Source organism: Colletotrichum gloeosporioides (genome assembly GCF_011800055.1).
Source record: "Colletotrichum gloeosporioides strain Lc1 chromosome Unknown consensus_30, whole genome shotgun sequence".
Lineage (NCBI taxonomy): Eukaryota > Fungi > Ascomycota > Sordariomycetes > Glomerellales > Glomerellaceae > Colletotrichum > Colletotrichum gloeosporioides.
In genome coordinates, this window is record NW_025544675.1 from 856,547 (window position 1) to 876,011 (window position 19,465).

Consider the following 19,465-nt stretch of genomic DNA (forward strand, 5'->3'; position numbering starts at 1 on the left):
CGTTGCCGAACTTGCAGAGAACAAGGGCAGGTTGAAAAAAAAGGCAGAGTAAAGATCGATGCGATATGTGCGTAAATGTTGCCCGAAGGCTTCCTACAGGTCGGCATTATACACTTTGTATCTTCGTTTACAAGATCATTCAGATGCTTGCGTGATATCCGGCAAAGATATCTCCCGGGCCTTGAGTACTTTAATGTTACCCAAGTGCGGGCTTTGGAAGCACGGACTACTCCAGAGCCGTAGACGTCGCGACTCATTATGAATCATCATGGCCTGTGGAGACATGGCGCGTTGTAAAGCATTTACAACCTCATCGACAGAGACGAAATTCGACTTTAAATGCATTCAAAATGGCTGTGGATGGACTGAATGTTCCTCAATTTTCTATCAAGCAAGAAGCTTCTCGATTCATCTTGACGACTTGATCTCACGCAAATTTTCAGCATCCTCCTCGAGAGCCATTATCCAAGGCTCCACGGGCCCAAACCATCAAACATGAAAGCATTCCGATTCCACGGAGCCGACGCGGGTCTCCGTCTCGAGACTGTCCCGGTCCCACTCCCGGCCCCGGCCACGCTCTCATCCAATTCAAAGCGGCCGGCCTCTGCCACTCAGACACACATGTCCTCCACGGCGGCGGTGCAGCCTGGATGTGCGCACTTCCAGTCACTCTTGGTCACGAAGTCGCTGGTGTAATTACCTCCTTTGGTGACGACACCTCGCCGTCTTCAAACTTCAAGGTTGGCGACCGCGTCGCCGTTGCCTGCGTCGGTCATCCCATCGAAGCACGCAACTTCCAAGAAGCTCTCGGCGTCGGTTGTGATGGCGGCTACGCTGAGTATGCCGTTGCGCCGGTCAAGAATCTTGTTAAGATACCGGATACCGTCGACTTCGCTTCAGCCGCGATCGCCAGGGACTCTATTGCGACGGCCTACCACGCTGTCGTCACCGAAGGCGCCGTGTCTGACCGTTCCACGGCCGCTGTCATCGGTCTAGGAGGCCTAGGGCTTAACGGAGTTGCCATAGCTGCCTTACGAGGGGCCAGAGTGTTCGGCGTCGACATCAACACGTCGAAATTCGACCAGGCTCGATCACTCGGCACGGTTGACTGCTCTACGAGCCTTGCGCATTCCTCTGAAGAGAAGTTTGACGTTATCTTAGATTTTGCCGGCGCCCAAGCAACCGTTGAGGCGGCTGTATCTTCAGTGAGACCTGGTGGACGCGTTGTGCTGGTGGGTCTGGCGTCCGAGAAGATTCAAATCACAATAACGGCGATTGTAACGCAGAACATTTCGCTCAAGGGGTCAACAAGCGCAAGCATACCAGAGTTCCGGGCGGTGCTTGATTTGCTGGCTTCTGGAAGACTAAAACCTCATCTAGAGGAGCTCCCGTTTGAGCATGTTCCTAAGGGGTTGGAAATGTTGGGCCTTGGTCAAGTTAGTGGTCGGTTGTACACTATACCGAAGCCCGCTGGAGACGGTCTTGAGAGTTAATTGTACGCTAGAGGCCGGTGATGGTATTGGAATCAAGCTGAACTCTGTTGACTTGATCCCGCGGACTCTGTATGGGCCACACATGTAATGTTGACTTCCTGCGAAATCGTGTCAAAAGTTTAGCGGATGTGTTATCAACCGGGATCACTGGGCACTTTTCCGCAGGGACCGAGGCGATTGCATGGTACCTCATTCAGGTACGTGCATGCCCGAAAACTCGGCCGAGTGGGCTCGAATAGTGTTGTCAAACTTTGGCTATGATGACTGCCAAGTTTTGTAACAGCCATCATCGTCCGAGCCGCTTGTGGTTGCAAAGGGAGCATATCATATGTACGGATAAAGGAGACGAACATCCACCCCGGGGTCGGTCCGCGGATCGCGGCCTGACAGCGCACCACCAGCGAGTCTGGCAGCGCCAGGGTCCAGCTGTTCGTGGTTAGATTACGCTTAACCAAGAATGCAATGCAAGATGTGGTCCCGCGCCCCCGCTGCGGCAAAAACAACCTCTGAAAGGCTGGGAGCAATACGAGATGATCGTCGCTGTTCAACCCACGTTTCTGGTCGCCCAATGCAACGACCATTACTGCGGGAAACAACGTTGCTACCATGGGACCTATCGCAGTGACTCGCTCTTGTTCGGGTTCTTTCGCTTTCTCATTTTGCCTCCCCAGCATCGTCATTATCTCTCCTGGTACCTGTCAACCTTCGCTTGCGGCTCCAAGATGCCGCCTAGCTGAGCGCGCTGGGCCCGAACCGTAGACGCCTTTCATCTTCACAGGGTCCAAAATGTTTACTGATTGACGTAGAAATCCATCAATCTAGTCATGCCAGTTGCTATTTCTGGACATTCTCCGCGCAGTGGACCCCTCCAAGCCCTCGACCGGGTGACCCGATGCTCTTGGCCTCGCATTCGGAGGCGGTGATCGTTGGCCCCCTTCGGAGTTTAGTACCGCGGCCTACCTACCGGACAGGCATTCCCCACAGAATGGTTCCCTCCCAAGTGACGGTGACGTCGAAATCATCAACCTCACCTGTACGACGACCGCCCTGCCCGCCTTGGCGAGGATGCCTGCATCTATCGTAGCTGCGCATTTTGAGTATAAAGGACCGCAGGCCAGCCTCCTCTAACCGCTCCTTCAATCATCTCACGTCACGATCTCACTCACCACATCATCTCACCTGCTTGAATATCTTCAACCAACACCTCCAAACATCACCAAAATGCAGTTCTCTCTCGCTACTGTTGCCGCCCTCTTCGGCGCCTCCGCCCTTGCGGCTCCTGCTCCTCAGGCCACCGACGCTCCCACGCCTTCCGAGAACATTCTCATCAACGACTTCTCCGTTCGCAAGCAAGTGAACGGTACCCTCAGCTACGTCAGCTTCACCCTGTCTGGTGATGATGCGACGGACCTGGCCTGCTCCGGCGCCAACCCTGAGCTGCCCTCCGAGGTCATCACCTGCGGCGAGTCCAAGTACCGCTTCACCCTGAGAACGGGTGCCGAATCCGAGTTTGCCCTGCGCATCTACCACGAGCTCGGCCTTGCGTAAGTTTTTCTCTCATTTTTGGGAATTGGGCAGTTCAGTAATTAACAAGACCGCATAGTGTCGGTTTCTGGGGCGAGGGCGATGTTCCCGCCTACTGCCACGCCGGCGGCCTTGGTGACCTGCTCTGCAACCAGGTCAATGCCCCTGCTACGATTGTTATTGACAACACCCCTCCTCCCGTCAACCCTTAAATGGAATTGAGGAGAGAGCTGGAGAACGAATTAGTACATAATGTGTAAAATTTCTGTAAATAATTTGCGATGCAAATCGCTGCTGCAGGCCGTCGTGGCGCCAGCAATAGACTTGATCAAAAGTTCCCATCCAATTGTATGTTGCTGTGACGCGGGTCTGTCGGGTCGCCTGAGTGCCTTGATTGAGAGAAGATGATGTGATCTACTTAATTTCGTTAAAGCTGAACTGACGCAGACACGTATGATTCAGTGTTGTCTGATAGCCATACTGGAGGAAGCAATTGTGATCAGTAAGAGGTTTCAGGCGAGTCCGAAGCATGGCTGAACCACATGAATTGTGAACAGGAAAAAAAGGCGTGAACTCCGTTGGGTCAGTGACCATCAGTTGGGATGTGTTGTTAGACCTATGACCAAGCTCAAACCGTTGAAAACACTCATGGTTTTAACAGAATAAACTGGAAAAACATTCGGAATTGTGATCTTGAATGACGGAGAGCATGGTTGATGGAGGTGTACTGCCTGCAACAGGTACACTTGATGCTCAACAGAGCGAGCGCACTCACCTCGGTCAAGGAAGGTGAGCGAAATCCGGCGAAGAGGTAAAGCGCACAGGCCATCCTTGGTGGGGAAGAAGGTATAGTCGGGAAAAGGTCAGTCCTTCCGTGGTGGTTGCCCGCCTTACCTAATCCGGGTACCTGAGCATCTGAGGTGGCCAGGGTGAGGTAGGCACGAGCATCTTGCGTAGCTGTAGTAGCCTCCCACCAAACACTCATCAGCCTCGCCTTTCGATCAACAATCCCACGACCCTCCATCACGACACCCCGCGAAACCCAACCTCACCCCTCCCGTACTACCTCCCACACACAGCAGCTCGACCAATTGCCAAAATGTCCGAAGGCGCGCTGAAGCCCGAGAAGGACTTCTCGAAGGAGACGGACAAGCAGATCCCGGAGGCTGAGAAGCTCGCGAAGGTGGGCGGCGTCGGAATTGCCAGAACCTGCAGCTTTTTCTGACTGACTTGTGTGCACAGAGCGATATTTCAGCTGCCATCGAGAAGCTTAGTGTGCTGGAGAAGCAGACCCGCCAGGTCAGGACCCCGCCTCTCCCTTCGCCGACGTCACCAAGCTAACCAGCAGCAGTCCTCAGATCTTGCGTCGACATCGCGTATACTCATCGCCATTGTTACGATTGCCAAGGATGCCGGGGACTGGAGCTTGATGAACGAGCAGGTCTTGGTTCTCTCCAAGAAGCATGGCCAGCTCAAGCAAGCTATCACCAAGATGGTTCAGGCGGTCATGGGCTTCCTCGACTCTACACCGAACCTCGAAACGAAGCTCACCGTGATCGAGACCCTGAGAACGGTGACTGAAGGCAAGATCTTTGTCGAAGTCGAGCGTGCGCGCGTCACCAAGATCCTCTCCGACATCAAGAAGAAGCAGGGCGATTTGAGAGCGGCGACGGACATCCTATGCGAGCTGCAGGTGGAGACCTTCGGTTCCATGAACCGTCGGGAGAAGACCGAGTTCATCCTGGCACAAGTTGCTCTCTGCATCGAGAGCGGCGACTGGACCCAGGCCGGCATCCTCAGCCGCAAGATCAGCACCAGATACCTCTCGCGAAAGCCTAAGAAGACTGCCGAGCAGCTGGAGAAGGAGAAGAAGGAGCGTGAGAAGAAGAAGGCGAGGGGCGAGGAGGTCCCCGAGGAGAAGGAGGATGATACGACCGACCTGAAGCTGCGGTACTACGAGCAACAGATCATCCTTGCGAAGCACGATGACAAGTACCTCGACGTCTGTAAACACTACCGCCAGGTCCTTGACACCGAGGCTGTCGAGGAGGACCCTGAGAAGCTTCACCCCGTGAGTTATTGTGGCACTAAGAGTGATGATCTGTTTTCTGACTATCATAGGTTCTGCAACGCATCATTTACTTCGTGATCCTCGCTCCCCACGACAACGAGCAGCACGACCTTCTCCACAGAATCCAAAAAGATACCAGAGTTAGCCAAGTCTCTGAGGAGGCTGAGCTCCTCAAGCTCTTCACCGTTCACGAGCTCATGCGCTGGCCCGAGGTCTCCAAGAACTTTGGCCCGCATCTGTGCGAGACGGACGTTTTCGACGCCCAAGCAGGCCAGTCCGGAGACGAGAAGGCGCACCAGCGCTGGCAGGATCTCCGCAAGAGGGTGATTGAGCACAACGTGCGCGTTGTGGCCAAGTACTACACCCGCATCCAGATGAAGCGCCTGACACAGCTTCTGGACCTCACCGAGGACGAGACCGAGAAGTACATCAGCGAGCTCGTCACCTCCAAGACCATCTACGCCAAGATCGACCGCCCCGCGCGTATTGTCAGCTTCGCAAAGCCCAGAGATGCGGACGATATTCTCAACGAGTGGAGCCACAACATGAAGAGCCTGCTCGGCCACCTGGAGCGTATCGACCACTTGATTACCAAGGAGGAGATGATGGCCAACATCCAGCCCAGTGGAAGCTCCAAGTCGAGCAAGGGAAAGGCTACTAAGGCGCATTAGAACGGTTCTTACGGTTACCAGGGATGGGGATATGGCGTGTAATTGTAGAACACTAGAGGCAGGCAATGAACAAGACTGGGACGCGTAAAACGGTTTCGGTCTATGCTTTGATGAAGCTTTGCGTCTATGTCTATAACGTGATCTATCATGTCTTCGTGTGTTTCTAATACCCATCAGACCTTGCTCTTCGCCGCCTCCTCGTCCGCAATTTTCTTGATAAATCCAATCAGCGGCATAGCCCACTCCTTGGAGATGGGCACATAATGTCCGCCAGGATGAACCACAACTATGGGCTCCTCGCACCTCTCCACCAACCCTTGACTCCTCGACTCCTCAACAACGGTATCCAAGCTTCCCAGGAAATGCAGCGTGGGCGTCTTGATCTTCGGCTCATACGCCCACTGCAGCTCCGGCGGCGGCGCAAAGAAGCCACAGTACATCACCGCGAACTTGAATGGCTTCCCGCCGTTGGCCTCTCTTAGCTCCTGCACCCAGGGCCGCATCTCCTCGGGGACGTCGCGGTGCGGCGTCTCCAGCATGGCGGTCAGCAGGCCCGCGAAGGCGGCGCCCTGGCTGAAGCCGAGGACGCCGTCGATGTTGCCGCCGGCCTCGCGGATCGCGGCGGCGACGGCGCGCACGCCGGCGTCGAGGTAGCGGTAGGTGCCCGAGGCCTCGTCCTTGCGCCACCAGGCCCAGGCGTCGAGCTCGACCTCCTCCTCGCCGTCGGCCGGGGGCTCGTAGCCCGGGATGTCGCGCGGGGAGAGCTTCGTGGGGCCGGTGGGGTAGAGGAGGGCGGTGGCGAGGTTGAAGGGGGCGAGGGATTTGAGGATGAGTTTCTCGAGGGCGCGCGTCTTTGAACGGAAGAGGGGGCCGGATTGGGTGTATCCTGGGGTGTGTTAGTGACGGGTTGTTGAGAGGGTGATGGCGGGGTAGGTTGAGTGATTTGAGGCGGGGTTTGGTAAAGGAAGTTTGCAAGGTTGATGAGGGAGGTGTAAGGAAGCGGGTACATATCTTACCGTGAAGCATGAGGATCTTGATCTCCTTCTTTCCGTTGGGCTTCTTTGCGGCGCCGTTTGGCGGGGGGTTTGTTGTGGTGGACATTTTGCAGGTGAAAGAGTAGGCCAATAGGAACGGCGGCTGGAAGGTTGAGGAGGGTGAGAGGCTTAGTCTATGAGAAACAAGTCTACTATTAATGCGTAAATGAAGCGGGAGCCTCATGTGTACATCTATGAGCTGGGTGAGAGAGGTGTTGGTGAAGTCAAGTTTGTGAGGTGAGAAGGTGGGTTCTGACAAATCCACCGCATGACTCTACGCCGAAACATGCCGAAGGGCGTGAGATAAGTTATCCGATGGCATATTCAGACAGGCAGGCTGTCACGACAAAGGATACATGGCAGATTGAATGCGAAATTACTGCCAATGCCAAGAGGAAAACTGCACCCCATGGCCGGCCATCTGGGATGTGATGAAGGCTCGCCGGGGTGAGTCAGTGACATCACGTGATATCCGCTCCGGCCGTCCGGGCCCCTCGACGATGTCCGTTGCCCGGAGCGTCCTCCTGCATGCCGAACGGATCAATCGGACATGCCCCGGCCTCACGGTCGCCTTGCAGCGCTCGTCTTCTCGGCAGTCCTCCAGCGCATTTCAATTCTCACACCCAATTGAACACGGCCGATGCCCGATATCACCGAGCCCGACATGCCCCGCGAAGCACCATTCATTTAGGACAGAGGATCAAATAGGATTAGTACAATAGCTCAATTGACTCCCGAGCCGTCAGTCTATGGTACAGCGTCCGTAAAGTACGCGTCTGGCGGGTCTCGTCTGTATGATCCCTCCCCCGAATGCTTCTATGCCATAGCCCGGAAAACTTGTCCCATGTCGAGAGAAACCGCTTAGTGCTTGTTCTTGGCGAGGGGGTTGCGGGCGTCGTTCTTCCACTCGTCGGCTGCGTTCCTCCATGTCAGTACGGATTCGTTGCGGGAGGCGGAGCTGCGACGTACACTTCATCATGGCGTTCTGGGCAGAGTTGATGCCGTAGGCGATGACCAGACCTGTTGTCGCACACATCAGTCTCTGTTGCTTTCCCTCGCGCGCGTTGCCCCTCCCCGAATCTCCATCGCATCCACTTCGTGTCGGTTCTCGTCGGAGGGGGGATCAGTCGCGGAAGGGGTGTTGGGACCTACCGGCAGCGAAGAAGGGCGCCATCGGCTTAACTACAAGGGATGTTTAGCATTTCGCGATCACCAACCGGGGGGGCTGCAGGCGCTGGCAACTTACGGACGGGCGTGGGGTACTTCTTGAGGGCGCGAGCTCCGAGCCAAGACATCTTGTCGGTTTGTGATGGGGGTTGAGTGACCGGGAGGATGGAATTGAGCGAGGTTTTGGAGGGGCGGTTGATGACTTCGGGTTCAACGTGAAGCTACTCAGGGCGAGCCTTTTTCCTCCGATTGAGCTTTCGGCGGTTGGACCCGTAGCCGAGATGCGGCGGCTGTGGCCTGAGGCAGCTCATTGCCAGAAGAGCGCTTAGGTAAGGTAGCTGCGCACGTGCCATACAGCGACAACTACTTGTGGAGGCAGCTGTTTCTTGCATCGCGGGTTCATTCTTTAATCACGGTCACGTAATGGCGACAACATACTGGTCCATTCTTACCAACGTCAATCAGTGGGCTTTCTGTAGCGGGTAGCTCCATCTGTTGACGCAACTTGTGAGTACCAAGGATGGTGTCTCCATTGGGAATTCGTCGATACGCATACTATGTCACGTGACGCATTCCTTCAAGCCATTGTTTCCCAACGGTCATGCTTCCATCGACAGTCTTGCAGCACTTGCTTATAATCAATGCTTTCCGAGAGAATAAAAACATTTGAAAACTCACGCAGTGCATGCAGAGACAAAAGATATGGGCCATTCGTACGAGAGCCCCAAGCAATCGTATCACCCTCACAGAAACGGGTAACATCGGCGCAACGCCGGAACGATTGTCCGCCTCTTGTTTCTTCCAAGATGGACTTCTCACACGCCCCTCTCCCCCGGTGTTAAAATCTCATGTTTCTGGCCTGTGATTTGCTTTTCTTAGCATCTGTTTCTAGCCGTTGAATCTACCCGAGAAGGCAATGCCACCAGAGTCAGCTGATTGCTACCGGCCATCACCTCGGGAGGTGTCCCGTGTCCCCCACGTGCCCCCCTGTACGGCTATCGCTGAAACAATTGTCCGCCGCCCCTTCTGGCCCCGAACACCCCTGCTGACAAGGACCATGTGACATCATTCGACCCTTCTCCGCATCTGGGAGCATTTGGCCGGGATACGTACCGTGCCTGGACCTGCCCAGGAGCTCAGCTCCCACGCCCGCTGCTCCGTGCCGTCGCTGTCAGTTGCAAGTGAGGTGGGAGGCGGGCGTCAGCTTTCCCCAGGTTCGGGGCCCTTGCTAAGCATGGATTGGCGTGCTGGCGCGGACGGTGGTGCTTGATCAGGACGAATAGCGTCGCAGCAGCGTGGAGGAAGAGAGGAGAAGCACCAGTACACAGCCGGTAAAGAGTTGCAGGCAAGCAGCAGGAACTCAAGGGCACGTCGTAGCCGAGCAGGCAAAGAGCAAGCAGCCAAAACGTCCTCCTCCCTTGTGTCACATTTCTCCCACGTCTTGACCTTCCTGCCACACTACTCTACACTACATTCACACACACCACCACCAAACAGACGCCTGCCACACCTCCTACCTGAAGCTGTCTCTGCATTGCATTGCGCTCTCTCCTCTCTCCTCCCTCCCTCCCTCAAAAGTGCGGGGGAAGCACGTTCAAAGACACTCAGGTCGCACGGTTGTAGGCCGACCATCAGCCCGTACTCGTCCAATTACATTCGTCCCATTTGCCTAGTCTACCATTCTGCCGCTTCTCCAAGACGCAAGCACGGTCTCGACCACCACCTCGACCACAAACAAGCAAGCACCTCCTCTCCCCAGCTACCTACCTTACCACCAGCTACTACCACCATACCGCTGTTCTGCTACCAGAGACCAGGCCACCACCTTCCGCCCGTCGCCGCCGCCGCTGCACGCCGACTTGCTTCCCGTTCTGTGATCCAGTACCAATAAACCCCTGCTCTCGGGTGCTTCTCTGCTTCTTGCCAATCGAGACGTATCGAATATCGTTTTCCTTCCCTCCTTCCACATTCCCGTGCCAGAGGCTTGTTACCTGCAAACAAAGAGCTTGTTTGTCCATTCTTTGTCGGACCCGACGGACGACATACCTCTCGTAGCAGACAAAACACCTCTAGGTCACCTCGTCATCACCAACCACCAATCCCATCCTTTCATCTACACCTACCTCTCTTCCTTCAACACCTTTCGCAATGCTGAGCCGTCCATTGGTGCGAGCTGCCGGCGCGGTGACCCCGCGTTCCGCGCTGCGAGCATTCTCTACCACGAGCCAGCAGCTGAAGGTGCCCTCCATGGCCGACGTCAGCGCCGCCCCTCAAAGCGTCGCCTCTTTCAACGAGAAATCGAAGCAGTTCCGAGAGCAGTTGGTCGAGCAGCAGAAGCAGCGGGAAGCAAGTGCGTATCAGTCATCCCCTCCCCCCTCCGCCTCTGAGTCCGCCAAGGACAGCATCTCATCTGTGACTGCTACTTCAGGACACAAGGCCGAGGTCACCCAGGAACCTCCGCGAAAGTCGGGGCCTCTGACCAACCTCATCTACGGCACCAAAGAAGGTCGCGAGCTCGATGCGCAGCTCGAGGCTAGCTTTAGTCAAGTCCTTGCCCGAGGCAAATACGTCCACTCGATCGTTTTCCACGAGGTCAAGCCTGACAAGGTCGACGAGTACACCGAGCTCGTAGGAAACTGGTACCCGCGCATGGCCTCCATGCCGGAGAACAAGGTCCATCTGGTGGGAAGCTGGAGGACCGAGGTTGGCGACTGCAACACTTTTGGTATGTCACTTTCAAGGAGCTCAGGCACGACCGAAACAGCTGCTAATATTAGCTTAAACAGTCCATATTTGGGAGTACCAGAGATACCAGGGTTACCACGAGTCGATCCACAACATTGGTTCCCACCCCGAGTTCGCCGAGTTCGACAAGAAGCTCAAGAGCCTGATCACCTCGAAGAAGACATCTCTTATGCAGGAGTTCTCCTTCTGGCCCACGACACCTCCCCGCCAGCTTGGCGGCGTCTTTGAGCTGCGATCCTACACTCTGCACCCCGGTAACCTGCTTGAGTGGGAGACCCACTGGAGACGGGGCCTGAAGGCCAGACGTGAGGTCATGGAGGGCGTCGGCGCCTGGTTCGTGCAGATTGGAGACCTCAACACTGTACACCACCTCTGGCAATTCGCCAACCTGGAGGAGCGCAAGATTCGCCGTGAGAAGAGCTGGAGCGTTGAGGGTTGGAGCGAGACCGTTCACAAGACTGTTCCTCTTATTCAGACGATGAAGTCACGGATCCTTGTCCCCATGCCTTGGTCGCCTACTGCGTAAGACGGCATCAGACATGGTGTCTGTCGTACTTTCTTGGCTGTTATTGGCGCCCGACGTCGCACATGTCGAATTATCACACCACCTTTAACTCGTCGATGCACGTACAATTAGTACCAACGGATTACTTCCGATGAACTCTACTTCACGCGCTGGTAGTAAGCGCATGGAGGCATACCCGCCACCAAGGCCCTAGGGCTATCGGTTTTGGTTTGCATGGATTACCAGGGGTTGCCAAGGGCTTATAACTGTACAGATTCTGGGAAACCCAGCACATAAACATAGGAATTGAAAATTGTAGCCTCTGAGTAAATGAATCCGTTCCCAAACGCCAGGGTATAACCTCAAATGCTGTGACCAAGGCCAGAGTGCCATTTTGATCCACCAATGCGATGCTTGATTTAATGTGCAATCCTCACTCGTCGACCTCCTCTCCCATTACTGCAGCAAGATTCCTCCTCGCGCCCGCCAAAGTGTGCCCCAACGCAACCAGCTTAACCGACAAACTCATCAAGTTCGGATCAGGCAAGCTCTCGACCCTCATCTTCTCCCTCACATAGACCTCATTCGGCTCCCCGCTACTCGACGGTGTACCCAGGCCACTGACACTGCTCTCCCCGCTCCTGGGATGCGCCCTGCCGTGTTTATGCTTCTCCCCGCCGTCCGTGACGCTGCTATACGTAAACCGGAACGGGCGGTCCATCTCGTCGTGCTCCAGCCTTCTGACCGTACCAAGCGCCAGCCCAAGCTTCGTGCCGAAGCTCGGCGGCGCGTCGACGGGCTCGAGGGCGCGCAGCCAGAGCACGAGGGACGACTCCTGCAGGGAGAAGTGGACAGATATGTTGGGCCCGAGGGGCGGAGCGAAGTGGATGGGCGGGCAGGAGTCGGACTGCCAGGCGAGGTCGGGGGTGTTGAGGGGCGGGCCGCGGAGGAGGGCGGAGGACTCGGTGAGGGAGGCGGAGAGGATGCGCAGTTGGGCGGCGAGCTGGGAGGGGTTCGAGGAGGGTTGCGGGGTGGAGGTCAGGGAGAGGAGGTCGAGGCATTCGGTGAGGTGGGTGTGGATCGTCTCGAGGGCGGCGATGTGGATCGGGTGTGACGGGTCGAGGGCGATGGTTTGGGATGGGAGGGTTTTGAGCTGGAGGTTGATGGCCTGCGACGAGAGGATTCGGTTGTCAGTTGAGGGGAGAGGGGTTTTGGAGGGGAGGAGGATGGGACGTACGCCTTTTACTATCCTTGTGCCGACCCGGGTTACTGTGCCTTTGACGCGCTCGTTACGCTGCGTGGACATGACGAGGGTGCTGCCCGGGTCGATTGGCGCGAGGAGGGCGTAGCAGTCTTGCAGGCCGTGGCGGATGTCGCTGAGGATTGTGTGGGTTTCGTTGACGATCCATTCTAGCTCGCGCTTCTTTGGGTCGATCCTGATTAGCATTTTGGTTTGAAAGGCTATGCGGCAATGTGTTCGCGACCACGTTTGAGCTTGGGGGATCTGGTAGGACGTACGAGGGATTCCTCCGTTTTGAGGGCGAGCTGGTCAGGGGCCAGGGGAGGCCAGATTGCTATAGACATGACTGCTTGTTGCTTAATTGAGAGAGATACGTGGTTTGATCGAGGTGCTTGTGGGCAGCAAGGCTGGAGGTTACAAAGGAGCCGCGGCGGGCGTGACGAATTGAGGTGTTTGGTGTTTTAGCTCGTGGTTGGATATTGGAGCTTCGCATTGGAGTTCGTCATCGTGGGAGGTCTGGGGTCAGTGGGGTGACGCGCGCTAGTGGGCTCGAGCAGGGGCCTGCTGGAGCAGCAGATGCTGCGCCGGTGCAGGTGCATGTGGACCCACTCTTTTGCACTTTTTGCGTTCCTGGCGGCGAGTGAGGCACCTGTGAACATGCATTTTCATCTTCACCACAGCTTCTATCTCCAACTCATAAGGATTCACTTCTTGAAACGAAATCATTACACAGAAGCACTCTCAAAATTCCCCATATCATACTCCCGACATATACCAGACTTCTGACCACTACATCAGAGGGGGGAAAAAAGAAGACAGAAACTAGCAACAGGCTTCCTGCCTCTGCTCACTCAGACTCACTTCTGCCTGCAATGGCGCCGACTCATCCCAAGAGCCAATCTGGCAAGAGCGATTCCTCATCAAAGAAAGATGTGTCAATAGACAAGCTTCCTCGTCTGCCTCAAGGTACTTGCAACATCCCTCCTTTCACCCTTCCTTTCGTGTCTCCCGGTTTCACCCCTCCCCTGTCTCATCGCCCATCTCAGCTAACACCACCCTAGGCAGCAAGATCCAAAAGCGCGCCCTCCCGCGCAGCCAGCAGCCCATCTCCTCTAAGTCCCGACTCATATACGTCTCCTCATCGACGCCCTTCATGGCCGTTGTCAGCCGCGTCAGGAAACAGCTCGATAGGGCGCTCAAGGGCAACGTCCCCTCCACCAAGGGCATGTCGCTGCCGCAACGGGTGGATCTGCTTCACCGCGATGGAGGCACCAAGGCGGAGGGCGAGGCGGTTGTGTTGGGGACGGGCAAGGCGGTGGAGAAGGTGCTCAGCGTCGCGGCGTGGTTTGAGGAGCAGGGGGATTGTGTTGTTGAGATCAGGACGAGGACGGTGGGCACCGTGGATGATGTCGTTGTCGAAGAGGATGACGATGGATTTGGAGGGGAGAGCAGGGTGAGGAGGGTCAGCTGTTTGGAGGTCACAGTGAAGTTGAGGTGAGGGAGGTATGGAAGCGGTATGGGTAGAGGACTTCTCGATGCGAGTGAAGAGAGACATGAGGGCGTTATGAGAGGGGGCTAAATATCGGAATATTGTCCACGATGCCTCGGAACAAGCGAGATCTTCTCAGGAGCAATTGGAAAGACGACGCGAAGGCGTTGATGGGAAAGGAGAAGCCGATGGATGTCTGAATAGAACCGGCATGATACCCAGCTGACAAGCTTTAATTTACGTTTGCCCCCATGAACCTCCTAACCCGAGACATCCAGATCTTCTTCACCTCCGTCGTTTCTGATGTTCTGGCGACGTTGGAATTAGATTTGAGGGAGGAAGATCCATGGCATGTCACCGAGACAGCTTCTGTAACCCTCATTACTTACGTCTGCGATCCCTTACATTCACCCCAACAAACCGCCGTTCATTCGACTCGGAATTTTCATTCTTGAGGTAAGTGCTAAAAGGTAAGGTATCGATATCGTTCTGATAGTGCGGTAAAAGCAGACTGAGGTGTTTCTCAAACTCGAAGCTTCACTTTAAGGTGCATAGCAGAGGCATTCGATGAGATGAATACATTTCTCAATCAGAACCGCTGTGAGGCACTGGTGCCCGTTCGTTCAAGGCCCCTCTCCGCGGTCAAGTCGTGTTCGATCGGAGAGACGCCGAACCACGCGGAGTTCCAATCGGGAAACTTTAGTCGCTTACTCAAATGGGAATTGCGGGAATTGTTTCCCCAGAGACAAGGGCGTCGTTGGGGTCATCTTACGAGAAACAAGATCATCCCTGTCATCCACGCACTTATCGACGTGAATTAGCAGTGTTTATTACGGCCCTTGGCACCGTTTATCTTCACCGCTAGCGATACCGGAAATTTCGGTGTGGGGTACGACAACCCGAGAGGCACGTCGGCGCTTCCTTTTGACATCATTCAGTCCCGGCCGGCAATGAATACCAAAGAGGGGGATTGAGGCCCCGCCTCGCATTTTCTCTTTTCTCTATTGAGCCGTCGCGGGGTGGAAAGTTCTCTTCTTTCTCCCGTTCAACCCTCTCTCCCTCAGCCAAGAGCCATCTCCGTTCTCACCAGCGGGCAAGATGATGTTCCAAACCTCTACCGTGCTGATGGCCGCCCTCGCCGGGCCGGTCTCCGCAAGCTACGCCTTCTACGTCGGCAAGGACCTCACCGCCGACGGCAGCGTCATGGTCGGCGGAACCGGCGAGGAGGTCTCCTCCCACTGGCTCCAGCTGTTTCCCGCCCGCGACCACGCCTCCAACGCAACGATTACCGTCGGCGTCACGGACAAGGCCAGCATCCCGGGCGAGCTTTTCACCATCCCCCAGGTCAGCCACACCTACCGCTACCTGTCGATGGAGTACTCCGACTTCGAGGGCTTCCCCGCGCCGCTCACCAACGGCGGCCTCAACGAGAACGGCGTCACCGTCCGCGACGTCTGGGCCCAGAACCGCGATGAGCTGGTCAACATGACCCCGACGCCGCAGCACGGCATCCAGTACAGCGACCTCGCGCGCATCGTCATGGAGCGCGCCAGGACCGCGCGCGAGGGTGTTGAGATCATCGGCGAGCTCATGAACCAGTACGGCGAGGCAACCTACGGCGGCAACACCCACCTCATCGCCGACAAGGACGAGGGCTGGGTCGTCTGGGAGATGGCCGGCGGCCAGAAGCTCTGGGCCGCCGAGCGCCTCAAGACCGACGAGGTCCGCGTGCTGTACCCCGGCTACATCGAGGACTTCCCCACCGACTTCGCCAACAACTCTGACTACATGGGCTCCGACAACATTGTCTCCTTCGCCGTCGAGCAGGGGTGGTGGAACGCCAGCAGCGGCGAGCCGTTCAACATCTTCAACGCCTACGGCGAGAAGGGCGAGAACATGACCGCCCGCGACGGCGGCTTCAAGTTCATGTCCCAGGCCGCGCTCGAGAACGCCACCCTCGAGATGGCTCCTGTCACCGAGGAGAAGCTCATGGAGCGCGTCCGCGACAAGCGCATCTCCGACGACGAGGCCGGCTACGGGCAGATCGTGTCCCTCAAGGACGGCATCGACCGCGACCTGCTGCGCATCTGGAACGCCCCCACCGGCTCCGTCGCCGCGCCCTTCGTGCCGTGGTGGCTCGGCGTCAGCAGCATCCCCTCCGAGTTCGGCGAGCACCGCTACCTCACCACCGGCGCGTCTGGCAGCTTCCTGAACACGGACTACCAGCTGCAGGAGGCGAGCGAGTTCGCCGGCCGCATCTTCAAGCGCGTGCTGTACTACATGTGCTCGCAGCCCGACACCTTCCACCCCATCGTCACCCAGATGCTCACGGGCTTCGAGAACCAGAGCCGCAGCGACATTGACTGGGTCGAGACGAGCGCCAAGCTGCTCATCGAGAGCGGGGACCGCGAGACGGCGAGCTCGCTGCTGACATACTACTCTCACAGCCGCGCGTCAAAGGCTCTCGAGCTCGGCAAGGCGATGACGGCTGCGCTGGACGGGTACATCAAGTTGAGTGGCCAGTGGCGCAACCCGGTCGGTAGCGAGATTAATGATGCTGGAGAGGGCGCCGAGACTGTGAACTGCTTGGTTGGGTATGACCCCGACCAGCCTATCTGGAAGCAGCCTGCGAACCCCATGAGGAAGAAGAGGAGCCTGAGGAACCGCATGTTCGTGCAAGGTCCTCGCTACTAGATCAACGATCAATAGGGGTCGTTCGCGTAGACTATCTAATACAAGTAATCACCAATAGGATTTGGCCTCGTGACGATGCAAGGGGCCAGATTGGGAAAGGAAGAAGCAAACAGGTCTCAGCTGCTAATTACATAATCCCGCTATCGTCTTCGAACGAATCCAGACCGCAAAATTCAACTTTGTTTTTTGAACGATTTCCCGTCTCTGAAGAGTGCTTTTATATCAGTTAGGCCTCGAGCCCTTTGAGCCAACGTTAGTGGTCGGCATGTCACATCATGGCGCTCAATCCAGTCTTTTGTTCCTCGATGGGCTTTCTGAATGTTCCATCAGAGCTCTTCACGATGATTATCTCACACCTCGAAAGACGGCATCTTAAACAGCTGATGGAGAGCAACAAAGCCATCTACAGGCTTACTGTACCCGTATTCTATCGCAGAGTATGGACAAAACGGCAGACTTGTTGCGATGTTGCTGGGCTTGTCAGCCTGCTCAGACGGCGTCCGGAGATCTGCCAATTCATTAATGTCCTGAACATCGACGAGATGGATGAGGGAGGTATACGAGAACTACTGGAGCTTGAGTTAGCGAACCTCGAAACCATGAACATCGAGTATGCTTGCGGAACCGCCAAGGCTGTCGACACGGAGAGAAGAGAAGAACTCAACGCCGGCATACGTTTGAAGCCAAGACTCAGTAGCTGCACGTCAATACATCAGACTCTTCCACGAATATTAAGCTAATTCGAAAGTTATCAGTCAAGTTTGCTATTCTCGATGGTTGCAGGCACGCGGATGCAGTGCAGTCCAACGAGGTCGAAGGGACGGGGTCTCTGTGCAAGATCCACGCACAAGACTCCGTCTACTTCTGCCAACCAACTCTTTCCCGCCTAAAACTCGCAAACTTGGACCTCTCGACATTCAGAAAACAGCCCTCTGAGCCATTTCCTATGGAGGCTCTCCAACACCTGGAGATTAACGACTGCCACATCCACATCGCAAGTCTTGGAAAGTTCTTAAAGCGAGCCACATCACTCCTGAGCTTTCGCTTCCGCCATCACCGTCGTCTATCGTTCTGCAGGAGGTCTTTCGTTTCTCTACTATCGGGATGCAAAGAAACCCTCGAGACTCTTGAGCTATCTTGGAGATCGTCTCTTTCGCACTATGATTTCAGGGGTCCGATGCTTTTCGAAGAGTTCACAGCTATGAAGCAGCTTCTGGTCGACCCTCAAGCCCTCTTCGTGAACTACCTTGGGAGCACAAATTTGCGCCCGATGTTGAAGCATGTTCTCGCGCCAAATTTGGAGGTACTCATGTTGGAAGGCGTTAGGGAACGCGCTCATCAGCATGACAGTGACCAGGATCACCTTGGGCAAACATCCACCATTGGGCAACCAGTCGAGAAGTTACTCAGCGACATCATCAGGTTCAAGGGCAAGATTCTGCCGCATTTGCGTTATGTACTTCTCTGCGACTGTTTGAGCATTGAAGGTCTCGAACGATTCTACGAGATGGCGGACACGCAGAATGTTCGTTTGGCATTGTTGAACACGCACATGGACCAGCCTGTGCCGAACCTTGAGTTGCTAGATTCGAGTTGGGCTGAACATGCTTCGGATGCAGAGAGAGGGACAGACTATCAGCAAGTTCGCTGCTATGACGGAAGGGGGTGGGTTTGCCCAGATGCATCATTCACCGTCGGCGAAACCCAAAGCGAGGAGAACTCAACATAGGAGCAGTAAGATCAGTAACTGATCACCTTCCATAGCATTTCCTTAACAATCGAGTTTCACTGGATACTTCAAGCTTTGATCAGATCTAACATATGCAGCACTACGCGGGGTCAACTCAAAGTAACACGTCTGGACACCAAGACTCAAGCGATAATCATGGCCTGCCTAAAAAGGCGGGCGTTTGGGATCGACTCAAAGATTGCGGAAAAAGTAACATCTCGTCGTGATATTTCAACAATCATTAATCTTCTTCATGTTATTGTAATGTCTGGAAGAATCTTCATCCATCAGCTGGCCATCGCTCTTAGGCCATGGTGTTCTTTGTGCTAGGTACCAGGAATGGCCACCACTGCAAAAGCCCATGCCAGCTGTGCCAGCTTTCTCTCTCAAGGCCGTTTCAAACCGATCATTTCATGGTTTTCTGACATAGTCATCGTCGGTGATAATCACTCGTACGTTTGGGAAGCTGTATCAAAAGAGAAAAGAACAGACGCAAGGTGTTGAATTTTTCAAGATGTCATATTTGAAACTATCGTCACTTGTGATAGACAGATCTTGGTTTGTATCATTGCGAGCAAGGATAAGTCTATGAAAGACCCCTAGCTTCTAGGAGATTTTGAAAACAGCACCTAGGTATTCTTAACAGAGCTTATCAAGCGGCAACTTGGCGTTAAGGAGTTAGACCCATGCCTGTTCTCATTATGTCCGCCCGAGCTGTCTTCGCTTTCGCATAACGACTGGGGCAGAGCATGGGTACTTCATAGAGTTACACTATTGCGGATCGTGGGGTCCGGGCTGATGGGTGGGGTTATTTAAAGTCGGTCTAGAAAAGAGTCCGTAACATCGTATGACAACCACTGTTGAGGTCTGCAACCCTGGAATATCCGGTAGCCAAGAACGATGAAAACTTACTTCAGACGATCTTTTGATGAACAGCCGACGGGATGAACATCTGCCTAGTAAAATATGTCTGAAATCCATCGCACAGTTCATGAGTAGTGGGTTCCAAGATTGTCTGATCCCCTCAGGCTAGCTCAATCCACTCCACTTCGCCCCTGCCTGAGACACGGGTGCTGAATCAAGAGAAAGTATGTTAGATGACG

The 19,465-nt window shown here is 55.2% G+C and overlaps 10 protein-coding genes across 10 annotated transcripts; 7 read left to right on the forward strand and 3 right to left on the reverse strand.

The window, feature by feature from the left end:
• Nucleotides 1-650: 650 nt before the first annotated feature.
• On the forward strand, nucleotides 651-1,493 carry GCG54_00008887 (putative cinnamyl alcohol dehydrogenase 3; the record flags this gene model as incomplete). The annotated part of the gene is made up of 1 exon (XM_045408843.1): nucleotides 651-1,493. One exon carries the CDS (start codon nucleotides 651-653, stop codon nucleotides 1,491-1,493), a length of 843 nt encoding a protein of 280 aa, XP_045266586.1.
• Nucleotides 1,494-2,714: 1,221 nt separating this feature from the next.
• On the forward strand, nucleotides 2,715-3,229 carry GCG54_00008888 (Effector protein PevD1; the record flags this gene model as incomplete). Its single annotated transcript, XM_045408844.1, has 2 exons — nucleotides 2,715-3,037; nucleotides 3,097-3,229. 2 exons carry the CDS (start codon nucleotides 2,715-2,717, stop codon nucleotides 3,227-3,229), a joined length of 456 nt encoding a protein of 151 aa, XP_045266587.1.
• Nucleotides 3,230-4,116: 887 nt separating this feature from the next.
• GCG54_00008889 (26S proteasome regulatory subunit RPN5) lies at nucleotides 4,117-5,759 on the forward strand (the record flags this gene model as incomplete). The annotated part of the gene is made up of 4 exons (XM_045408845.1): nucleotides 4,117-4,200; nucleotides 4,260-4,316; nucleotides 4,369-5,088; nucleotides 5,139-5,759. The coding sequence occupies 4 exons, from the start codon at nucleotides 4,117-4,119 to the stop codon at nucleotides 5,757-5,759; spliced, it is 1,482 nt and encodes a 493-aa protein (XP_045266588.1).
• Nucleotides 5,760-5,932: 173 nt separating this feature from the next.
• Nucleotides 5,933-6,860, reverse strand: GCG54_00008890 (Esterase OVCA2; the record flags this gene model as incomplete). Its single annotated transcript, XM_045408846.1, has 2 exons — nucleotides 5,933-6,645; nucleotides 6,776-6,860. The coding sequence occupies 2 exons, from the start codon at nucleotides 6,858-6,860 to the stop codon at nucleotides 5,933-5,935; spliced, it is 798 nt and encodes a 265-aa protein (XP_045266589.1).
• A 794-nt stretch (nucleotides 6,861-7,654) lies between these two features.
• Nucleotides 7,655-8,088, reverse strand: GCG54_00008891 (ATP synthase subunit J; the record flags this gene model as incomplete). The annotated part of the gene is made up of 4 exons (XM_045408847.1): nucleotides 7,655-7,707; nucleotides 7,763-7,813; nucleotides 7,946-7,975; nucleotides 8,040-8,088. 4 exons carry the CDS (start codon nucleotides 8,086-8,088, stop codon nucleotides 7,655-7,657), a joined length of 183 nt encoding a protein of 60 aa, XP_045266590.1.
• A 2,020-nt stretch (nucleotides 8,089-10,108) lies between these two features.
• GCG54_00008892 (Protein NipSnap-like 2) lies at nucleotides 10,109-11,231 on the forward strand (the record flags this gene model as incomplete). Its single annotated transcript, XM_045408848.1, has 2 exons — nucleotides 10,109-10,685; nucleotides 10,747-11,231. 2 exons carry the CDS (start codon nucleotides 10,109-10,111, stop codon nucleotides 11,229-11,231), a joined length of 1,062 nt encoding a protein of 353 aa, XP_045266591.1.
• A 412-nt stretch (nucleotides 11,232-11,643) lies between these two features.
• On the reverse strand, nucleotides 11,644-12,657 carry GCG54_00008893 (uncharacterized protein; the record flags this gene model as incomplete). Its single annotated transcript, XM_045408849.1, has 1 exon — nucleotides 11,644-12,657. One exon carries the CDS (start codon nucleotides 12,655-12,657, stop codon nucleotides 11,644-11,646), a length of 1,014 nt encoding a protein of 337 aa, XP_045266592.1.
• Nucleotides 12,658-13,322: 665 nt separating this feature from the next.
• GCG54_00008894 (uncharacterized protein) lies at nucleotides 13,323-13,948 on the forward strand (the record flags this gene model as incomplete). Its single annotated transcript, XM_045408850.1, has 2 exons — nucleotides 13,323-13,416; nucleotides 13,512-13,948. 2 exons carry the CDS (start codon nucleotides 13,323-13,325, stop codon nucleotides 13,946-13,948), a joined length of 531 nt encoding a protein of 176 aa, XP_045266593.1.
• Nucleotides 13,949-15,037: 1,089 nt separating this feature from the next.
• GCG54_00008895 (Secernin-2) lies at nucleotides 15,038-16,633 on the forward strand (the record flags this gene model as incomplete). The annotated part of the gene is made up of 1 exon (XM_045408851.1): nucleotides 15,038-16,633. The coding sequence occupies one exon, from the start codon at nucleotides 15,038-15,040 to the stop codon at nucleotides 16,631-16,633; it is 1,596 nt and encodes a 531-aa protein (XP_045266594.1).
• A 542-nt stretch (nucleotides 16,634-17,175) lies between these two features.
• On the forward strand, nucleotides 17,176-18,362 carry GCG54_00008896 (uncharacterized protein; the record flags this gene model as incomplete). The annotated part of the gene is made up of 2 exons (XM_045408852.1): nucleotides 17,176-17,308; nucleotides 17,389-18,362. 2 exons carry the CDS (start codon nucleotides 17,176-17,178, stop codon nucleotides 18,360-18,362), a joined length of 1,107 nt encoding a protein of 368 aa, XP_045266595.1.
• Nucleotides 18,363-19,465: the final 1,103 nt, after the last annotated feature.